The following is a 10,277-nucleotide window of genomic DNA, read 5'->3' on the forward strand; positions in this document are numbered from 1 at the left end:
TGTGTGTGTGTGTGTTTCTGTGTTTGTGTGCGTGCCTGTTGTTTGTGTGTGTTTGTGTGTGCGTGTGTGTGTGCGTGTGTGTAGGCGTGTGTGTGTGTGTGTGTGTGTGTGTGTCAGAGAGAAGCAGAGACAGATTAGGTTCTCAGACCTTGAAGGCGTGCTCTAGTCCAGAGGCGTCCTCAAAGGCCTGACAGAAGATGGCTCCCAGTCTTCGGTCGGTGTCCTCCACCTTCAGTTTGAACTGCTTCACGTCTTCTTCATACTCCTACAGGGCAGATAGCTCAGCTAAAAACCACCGCAGCTAACGCTCACCGACTCAAAGCCATCCAGCGGTAGCACTGGCTGCCTCTTTCACACTAAGTAAAGTCCTTTTACTGTTAGACTTTGGGAACATCTTGCTTAAGCAACAAGATGTACTGAAAATCTTTTTATTTAATTTGGGCAGAGGCACACCAGGATAAGAGAAATCAAGAGTACGTACTGAGAAGTATTCAGCGTATTTGTGAAAATAAGCTGTACTTTAAAGTTGCTCTGGCCTCATTTTTTTAGAAGGCAAATGAAGAAAAGCCAGATGCAGCCTGCGCTACTAATCCTCTGTACCCTGTTGTCGAGGTCCAGGCAGTCATAGGGCTTCTCAGGGATCAGTCGGTAGGTGTCCACGAACTCCCGGTGGAGCAGCTGGACCTGCTGGCTGAGGGCTCGGCCTCGCATACCTCCAATCTCCAATTTCTCAAGCTTCAGCAGGTCCACACCTGCCAACAGGATGTCCTGTGGAGAAATAAACATGGAAGGGGGGGGGGGGGGGGGGGGGGGGGGGGGGGGGGGGGGGGCAATAAAGCTACAGTGCAATTTCACTGTAAAGAATTCGGTAAGTTTGACTTTGGCATCTCTATCCACAGAGCAACAACTGCAGACATGTCTCAGTTATTATGAATCCTTATTCCATACTCGCCTCAATGGTCCTGACTCTGTTAATAAAGCGGTCCAGTCTAGAGAAGACCAACAGGGGAGAGAAGTCCCAGGGCCTCACACTGCTCCCGTTCCACTGATACTGGCTCAGATTGTCCCTCCGGTCCTCGTAGGTGTTCTTGAAGAGCTGCAGGATGTCCAGGCAGGTCTGCACCTTCAGGAGACTCTCAGAAGCCTCTCCTCTCAGAACCTCTTCTGGGGCGACATACACCTGGGCCTGGTGGCACACAGCAGCACAGCTCAGGTGTTGTTTTAGCAACAGATAACATGTTTAGTTAATGATTCCCATTTCAGGAAAGCTTTATCATTATTGTCCTTAGGCCGTACAGACAGCGACCCAGTGACACCACTGTTCCAGACATCATCAACCGCTACCATCCTGCCTGGGACATGGTCTCAGCTTCTAGTACGATAGCATGTATGACCCTCGGAGTTGCTCATTTAAGACCTGTTTACATGGATCTCCTTCCAAGACAGGAAGTCAGAGGAATACAGTGTTTCCTCTTTTGATTAGCAAACCAAACACCGACAGCTGTCATTTCAGCCGATCGCTAGCTCCAAACCCACAATCTATTCTATTCATATTCAATCTGCCAACATTACCCCTATAAAGTGTGTAAAGACAGTTACTAAGGCAACGGTAACATGTCCTGAATCACTGAGTCACACAACGATTTGAAAAGACAATGATCCACTTTAGACCACAGCCCCCACCAGTGGTGTGCAGTCCCCAGAGCAGTAGGCCTCTTCTGTTGGGTTCACACTGGAAACCTGATGATACCTGGATGCAAACAGCTGGCCTTGATCTCTACAGACCCAGACCTAGGCCAGATTCAGGCCCAGACCCAGACCATGAATCAGGGAAAAAGCCCAGCCCCAAACCAAAGCCATGAATCAGGGGAAGACCTAGACCAGACCAGACACAGACACAGACCCAGACCCAGGCCCAGACCCAAGCCATGAACCAGGGCCAGACCCAGGCCCCAACCCAGCAGCCAAGTGATGACTGCTTAGCCACCATGCCAATAACTACACCAAAGAAAAGCCGGCTCTTGGACGGCCGCGGGACACAGAGCAGAGCCTGCAGCTGACCTGCTGTATGAGGAGGTTGGAGATCTCCTGCAGCAGGACCACCAGGCGGGCGGGGGTGTTATAGTATCTGGAGGTGGCCCACACCAGGCACACAGTGTGCATCAGCGGGCCGATCTGAGCCCGGACATCAGGGAACTCCGCGGTCTCCATGTCCTCAAACAGACGCTGCAGCGGCCTCAGGTAGCGGCAGATGTCCTTCGCCTCCTCCAGGGCTGGGGAGGGACCAGGACATCACAGTCAGTTCACCACAAAATATTAATAGTTACAGCGCTTCCATTTACAAATTCTGTTGCACAAAAAATTGTCTCGGAAATAATTGAAATTAACAATATAATTGTCTCTTTTAGTCAAATTTAAAAAGATGTATTATGTATTACTTTTATAAACAAATTAAAGTTGTGAATGAATCCCAGGAGCCATCTTTAGGTTATATAACTGTCATGTGCCCCAGATAATGTAATAACACAGGTACACAGTCTTTGAAGTAAACAACGCCTCTCTAAGATCATAAAAAAACTGGAATAGCTGTCATATCTGTTGCTATGAATGTGTATAGGGCCAAGTGCCAACAACTAACAACTGGAATGATAATAAAATGATGTAGTCCGACCAATAATCAATTACTATTTGGCAGATCTGAACAAATCTACCAGCCATTGGCCTTAAGCCCTTAGCTAATTCATTGTGGTTAAACAAAGACATTTAGACAATTATATAAACCTTGTTACAGGCCTGCTAATAATGATAGATCATCATCATAATAATGTCTCTATCTTGTCAGGTGTATAGGTGTATCGTTACCTGCAAGGACATCCTGTTGCATGTTCGTGAAAGCAGAGGAGTAGCTGCTCTCTACAGCCTCCAACAGCATCGCCATCTTATTCACCTTGGAGGACTGTAACTGGGACTGGATGCCCTGCAGGTCTGCATATCTTTAAGGAGAACAAACAGCTTTGGTCACATCTGCACGAGGCCACTGGTTTGTGATGCACTGGCTACTGGGAAGTCCATTTCTATGTTTGAGAGTGAAGTCCTACGCTCTTAGGCTCTCAGGCGGTCTCTCACTGTGCCCCAACTAATCTTACGGCAGTTGTCAAAGACCGATGTGGTATTATAGGTTATAGAGGCTATCTGGGCACACAGGAACAACATCTAAGCATCAGACTTTAGACATATATATGTGCATTTGTTACACAGTGGAGTCCTGAGCTCCATCACAGCGTTATATGTTACTGTTGCTGACTTTTTTGACCAATCACATATCCAATAGATCCTAGGGGGGTGCTGACCTGTTCTTCCAGAAGAGCAGCTCCGTGTGTGGGGTGGGGTTTTTGCCCTCCAGCAGAGCCTCAGAGGAGTCCTTCCTCAGGACGGTGCGGATCTGATGGCTCCACTCAATCACTGCTGACTCCAAGGAGTGAATGATGCTCTTATCCATTATCTCCCCCCTGTCAGGTTCAAGCAGGTAAGAGGTCCCTTAAGTCTTGGGAAAGAATGATGTATTGACATGCACTTGTATGTGTGTGTGTGTGTGTGTGTGTGTGTGTGTGTGTGTGTGTGTGTGTGTGTGCGCATGCGTGCGTGTGCTTGTGTGTGCGTGTGTGTGTGTGTGTGTGTGTACCTGTGCTCGGCCTCCAGGGCAGCCTGCTCCACTCGATCGCAGCCTGCAGGCAGAGGCAGCAGGGTCTTGCCTTGGACTTGGCCTGTCACCACAAACACATTGGTCTGGAGGGAGTGGACATGGCGTCTGACGTCCTGGGACACGACCTGGGGCCATTCACTGTGGTTCCTATTGTTGGACAGCAGTGGGGTCACAACCTGCAAGACAACAAGGACAGCGTGGGACATGTTTGCTTTGGAGGAAACCTTAGGGGCAGACAGTGGTGGAAAACAGATTCACATCATATTACATCTGAAATCTCTTGGATACTAAATGTTACTTTGACTAAGTATCTAAAGTAAAAGTACAAATTACAGTTTTTTACAATAACTGCTACTAATTTCAGAACCTTCATGTCCTTTTCCTGAACTCGAGACACAAAACTGTGTCATCCCCCGTAACCATGGCTGTCCAGTGTTCAAGCATCGCATCCGGCCTTCATATCTTTAAAGAAATCTTCACTGGTTCAAAAAAAAAAATTTATTGTGAAATATCAGTGAAACGTTACTTTAGATCAGCCACACCAATAATGTTACAGTGTCATTGTTAGTATAATCATTAAATATCGTAGTAAAAAACAGGTCATTGTTGTACTAGATGAAAATACATCCCTGTAAAAGCACTGCAGTAGAGAGAATACTATAAACACAGTGTAGTCATTGTACATAATCTGAAATACACTACAGTACAATCACAACATAGGTTTATTTGAATCAAAGTTAAATAATTAGCTAGGAAATAGAAAAGTAATGACAGTACTAAACAAAGAAGTGGTTACTGTACTTCTACATCTTAGCTTTATGTGTGTTGTATCCAAGCAATAGAAAAGTAAGTGTTAGAGTATTGAAAAAACTGCCTTTGGATCATTAGTTGTGAGTTTTGAGTCTTGAGTTTGGAAAAATCACGTCAAGGTTCTGAAAATGGTGCCAAAGTGATTGTAAAAAAAAACTGTATGAAGCATGGGCCGAAGACATATTCTATTTTATAATGTAATATTTCATTTATGCGTTTTTATTTTACCATTGGTGAAAGAAAGAGGATGGATGGATGCTTCTCTCAAACACTAGCTTCTGTAAAGCGTGTGTGTGTGTGTGTGTGTGTGTGTGTGTGTGTGTGTGTGTCTCTTCACAAACGGTCATTATCTTTACTCTAGCTTCTGGAGGGGAAGTGACCTGACGCCAACATGGTCCCCCTGAGAGCCCCAGAGAGAGAGAATGGAACTGATCTTCATTATTATAAAAAGTTACTCACTAAAGCTGTAAACCATCTAAAGAAGTTCCCCAAACAGAGACCACCTGACCACACTTGAGCCACGGAGGTAAGATCTAACCCCCCCCCCCCCCCCCCCCCCCCCCCCCCCCCCCCCCAGCATTTCCAGCCTCCCTCCCTGTGTTTATCTGCAGGCCTCCTCAAGTAAAAAATACTTCTAGAACAAACTTCCTGAAGTAGAGCAAACCGAGGCCCCGAGGTTAGGAGGGAACTCTACAGCTGGGAACCTCTGTCCCCTGTTTGCAAATGAGAAAGTGATGCACCACCCAATGCAAATGTACGGGGGGGGGGGGAGTGGAGGGCAAAGGTCTATTAGTGGTGAAAAACTGCAATGAACAGAAAATATCACGTGGTCCTCCATCACTAACAAACATTACCAGTCCCCTTACCTCCTGAACCAGAGCAGAGAAGTGGTCCAGGGCAGCCGGGGACATGTCCCCGCACAGCAGCTGGTCCTGCATGCGGGTCGGCCGCAGCGCTGCCCCGCGCTGCTTCAGCAGGTACACCGCCCGGGTCCCGCCGCCGGCCGGGGGGACGCGGGCTGACACCGCCCGGGTCCCGCCGCCGGCCGGGGGGACGCCGGCTGCGGGCTGCAGCAGCCCGGCCGCGCTCACCCACACCACCAGGCTCCTGAGGTCGGGTCGGTCCAGGAAGTCCTGCAGAAGCTGCCTGTTGTCCCCGCTGGACACGCACTGCTGCCATGCGTCCTGTTTGAGTCGGAGAGTCTTCAGCACATAGTCCGCTATGAAGTCCAGTCTGCTGTCCTCGGCGGGGGACTCCTCCATGGCTGCTGTCCCGGGCCGGTCTCGCTCACTGACTGAGTGCACTGATTGTGTCTCGGCCTCCAAGGTAACACAGTGTTTGCATTAATCAGGCCGTTGCTAAGGGGACACGAGCGACCTGGAGCAGACCCGGGACATGCCTCTGCCTGCCTGCCTGCCTGCCTGTCCGTCTGTCCGTCTGTCCCCCGCTGCCTGACTACCATTGTAGACTTTCAGGAAGAGGTAAGATTCCAACTCCAGGACCAGAAATGGTTGGTCCATTCATGTTGACACTGCGTTGATTAAACACATGTATAGCTCATATTTCGATTGGCCCACAGGAAATCCCACTGATGGAAGAAAAGAGTGAAAAAGTGGAAGTGAACTACAAAAAACTGTATTTGTAATTGTATTAAGTTAAGCAGAGGAGAGGAGAGAGGGAATTGTTTTGACTACAGGTATTTATATTGTCAAATCATAAAATAAGTTATATCAGGACACTTTTTATATATAGAGCAGGTCTACATAACACACGTGTACATGTATGTATGGTCATGCTGGTCCAAGTCCCCAGTCGTGCACTCTGTTGTCTGCATGTTCAGGACAGGGACAGACTTCAGAGAAAGTCATGGGGCCACCCTGCCGTCCACTCCTCCAGACTCAGGAAACCGGCAGCCCATTTAGTTGTTAATATTTACTTATTTAGCAAGCTATTATTCCATAACTTGTATGTATTAAAGATGTGATTGCCACAGGTGGCCACAGGGTGGCACTACTGGACTGAAAGACGTTTACCATGAGTGCAGGTTTCAGATGTGAAGGCTCCTGGTTGTTCTTAACCACTGTGTACAGTCCAGACTGGTCCCAGACCTGTGTTCAGTCCACTGTGGTGGTCCAGCCTGGTCCCAGAGCTGTGTTCAGTCCACTGTGGTGGTTCAGCCTGGTCCCAGAGCTGTGTTCAATCCACTGTGGTGGTCCAGCCTGGTCCCAGAGCTGTGTTCAGTCCACTCTGTACGGTCCAGACTGGTCCCAGAGCTGTGTTCAGTCCACTGTGGTGATCCAGCCTGGTCCCAGAGCTGTGTTCAGTCCACTGTGGTGGTCCAGCCTGGTCCCAGAGCTGTGTTCAGTCCACTGTGTACGGTCCAGACTGGTACCAGGGCTGTGTTCAGTCCACTGTGCACGATAAGACTGGTCCCAGAGCTGTGTTCAGTCCACTGTGCGCAGTAAGACTGGTCCCAGAGCTGTGTTCAGTCCACTGTGCGCGGTAAGACTGGTCCCAGAGCTGTGTTCAGTCCACTGTGGTGGTCCAGCCTGGTCCCGGAGCTGTGTTCAGTCCACTGTGGTGGTCCAGCCCGGTCCCAGAGCTGTGTTCAGTCCACTGTGGTGGTCCAGCCTGGTCCCAGAGCTGGTGTGGTCCAGCCTGGTCCCAGAGCTGTGTTCAGTCCACTGTGGTGGACCAGCCTGGTCCCAGAGCTGTGTTCAGTCCACTGTGCACGGTCAGACTGGTCCCAGAGCTGTGTTCAGTCCACTCTGGTGGTCCAGCCCGGTCCCAGAGCTGTGTTCAGTCCACTGTGGTGGTCCAGCCTGGTCCCAGAGCTGGGGTGGTCCAGCCTGGTCCCAGAGCTGTGTTCAGTCCACTGTGGTGGTCCAGCCTGGTCCCAGAGCTGTGTTCAGTCCACTGTGGTGGTCCAGCCCGGTCCCAGAGCTGTGTTCAGTCCACTGTGCACGGTCAGACTGGTCCCAGAGCTGTGTTCAGGCAGATCTTCACAGTACAGCCTCTGGTCTGCAGTAAAAGCATTGGGAGGTATCCTACAGTACTGGCCTGTGATGGATGATGAAATGCCTCAGTACAACTTGACTGCAGCAGACACAAGGATTTCATTTGTTTTCATAAATATCATGTGATCCAAACACAATGTTTGTGAACGTGTGTTCAGTCCACTAATGTAGAAAGAAGTATCAGAAACATGACTGCAAGTGTTCTTGTCCTCTGTCTCGTTGAGGTGCATGTGTGTGTGTCTGTGTGCATGTGTGTGTTTGTGTGTGTTTGTGTGTCAGATGTCCAGGAACAGAATGTTGGGAGCTTCAGTTGCTCTCCGTGTCTTTGAAGATTAAGATGACAGACCAAAGAGAAGCATCGCAGCCAGACGTTCCTTAAAGTCCTTTTCTCCCACTGAGCCGTAGTTCCTCAGGAGTTTATGACACTGAAGGAAATCTGTTGAACTCTTAAGAACAAACTATGTGTAGTTTGACACAGAGTTGGTTTACTTTAATAAATGCTTATTCATTTGTTCCACTGATTATTTCTTTATTTAAAGGTTATATATTCATTTCCCAGGAGATGTGTAGACCTTAATTTGACCGAGCTACTTGTTGGAGTTTAGGTTGGAGTCAAAGCTCAGAGCGCCTGCTAGCATGGGCCCCATGTAGAGAGAGTAAGTCTTCACTGCAGCGGCTGCAGGTTCGATTCCGACCTGCAACCCTTTGCTGCATGTCATTCCCCCCCGACTCTCTCCCTTAAGTCTAAGCTGTGCTATCAAATAAAGGCCTGAAATGACAAAATGAATGAACGTTCAAAGTGATGCTGTCTAATAAAGCCTTCCTTCGTAATGCTCAGCTGGTTCATCTTTACGGTCACTGGGAGCTGTTTCTGTGATTTGGTCCAACACGTTTGTATCATGGGGGGGTGGATGACACGGTCGAAATGTGATGTTAAATATGGACTAAACACAGAATAAAGCTGTGTCACTCCTGAAATAAAAATAATGTGCAGTATTACTATAATAAACATGATATAATATACGAGCCCATTATTTAGAGTTCTGGGTGTGAAGTGTTTCCTGATGTGGATGCCGCTGTACTTCCTGTCTCTCACCAGCAGAGGGCAGTACACTTCTGAGCTTAACTCATCTTCTGTTGGGACTTTAGGGAAACAAGTGTTAAAAGTACAAAGTACAAGTTCCTTCGTTAGCAAAGGACAAGAAGTTCCTCTGAGCCGTGGGACGGTGAAGGAGACGGACGCAGGCTTCTTGTCCTCAGGCTTACTTGTCCTCAGGCTTCTTGTCCTCAGGCTTCTTGTCCTCAGGTCCCCTGGCACACGTTCTGTGGCCAGGTTAGTAGAACATTCAAATATTTCATGTATGATGAATAATTGTCCCTGGAGGTATCAAAGCTGTGTTCTGTGTATTTTAAATGTATATCATAACATCATTCACCATCTCAAATGTGCCTGTCCCTCTCACTTCCTTGTTTTATTGCTTTCAGATGTGTGACAGCACCAGTATGAGAGGCGGAGTTGGATTCAGTTTAGGAGAACTAACAGTGTTGGTATTTGTCCTAACCTATCCATCAACACATCCTCATTGGTCTAAAATAAAGCTAAAGTGAGTTCACAGGTTGGACCAGGACCAAGCATCAACGGAGCAAACATGCACATCATTGTGAGTCACTTATTAACTTACTCATACAATATCAACCGTCTGGGACTTTGCAGATGTTCATCTATGCCCAACTGAAGTTTGGAAATGACCCATGTCCAAGTTGTCTGCTTTGGACTGAGCAAATCTGATACTTTTAGGTAGGAAAGACAACAGCATGTCTTCATGTGGAGTCCCCAACATGACCTCAGCTGGGAGCTTTGGTTCAAGGATCATTTACTTTTGTACTTTTGGGCTATCATAATAAAACAATACCATGACAAATAAAAAGCAAAGTTACAGATCTATTCTTTAACTTTGATCAGGTTTGAAGTGTCTGTCCCATACACTACTTATCTTCATTAATGTACACACACACACACACACACACACACACACAGCCTTGCTAAACTTCACACACACGCCTGTGAGATAAACAGAAGGTCCATGCCTGTGTCTGACGATGACCTCATACATGTGATGGTGGAATGCCAAGCCCATCCAGGTCTGTCAGTGATGACAGGGAAACCCACAGAGCTAACTGGGACTATTTCATTTCAAAGAAAGCAACACTTGAAAACACCAAAACCACACAGAGACCACAAGTAGACAAAAAATGTAATTCATTTTGCATCCGGTTTCCATCAGTCCCTCTGCAATTTAAATACACACACACAGACCGCTTTTACCCTAGCCCAGTTCCAAGTCATTCCGATCAAACCCTTCACATCACCAAGCCTGGCAATCCTAGCGATGCTAACCTGCCACTGGCAGGACTGAAGGCAGCACCTGACACCTGACGCTGTTTGTGCATGAGTGTGTTTGAGGCATCTGGTGAATACCTCAGCCTCTCGGGAATGCCAGTAATCCCCAATGTTCCTGAATGATGCTTTTCCTTCTTGGTTTGGATGGAGCTTGATTCATTTGTCAAAAGCAGCAGCATTAATCATTCTGGGGCTAAGCTTTTCCCTGTGTAAAGTCAGAGAAAGAACTACTCAGAAGTTTGCTGTTTTTCCCTGTTATTTGTCACTTGTGAGGCAAAGCTGCTTCTCTTGAAAGCCTCATTGAACTTTGGTGACAACCTATTATGCAGCACTCGAAGCACAAGTG

At 47.8% G+C, this 10,277-nt stretch overlaps 1 protein-coding gene across 1 annotated transcript in view; it reads right to left on the bottom strand.

The window, feature by feature from the left end:
• Positions 1-5,903, bottom strand: part of LOC117937069 (dynein heavy chain 9, axonemal-like) — a 114,749-nt gene extending 108,846 nt beyond the window's left edge. Inside the window, exons 1-8 of the mRNA XM_034860727.1 lie at positions 5,380-5,903; positions 3,683-3,879; positions 3,351-3,509; positions 2,863-2,993; positions 2,062-2,273; positions 953-1,186; positions 601-768; positions 149-265 (exon numbers count right to left, since the gene is read on the bottom strand). Coding sequence (XP_034716618.1) covers positions 149-265; positions 601-768; positions 953-1,186; positions 2,062-2,273; positions 2,863-2,993; positions 3,351-3,509; positions 3,683-3,879; positions 5,380-5,775 — 1,614 coding nt within the window. The 5' untranslated portion in view covers positions 5,776-5,903. The remainder of the gene's footprint in view (positions 1-148; positions 266-600; positions 769-952; positions 1,187-2,061; positions 2,274-2,862; positions 2,994-3,350; positions 3,510-3,682; positions 3,880-5,379) is intronic.
• Positions 5,904-10,277: the final 4,374 nt, after the last annotated feature.

The sequence above is a fragment of the Etheostoma cragini genome, chromosome 21, assembly GCF_013103735.1.
Source record: "Etheostoma cragini isolate CJK2018 chromosome 21, CSU_Ecrag_1.0, whole genome shotgun sequence".
Lineage (NCBI taxonomy): Eukaryota > Metazoa > Chordata > Actinopteri > Perciformes > Percidae > Etheostoma > Etheostoma cragini.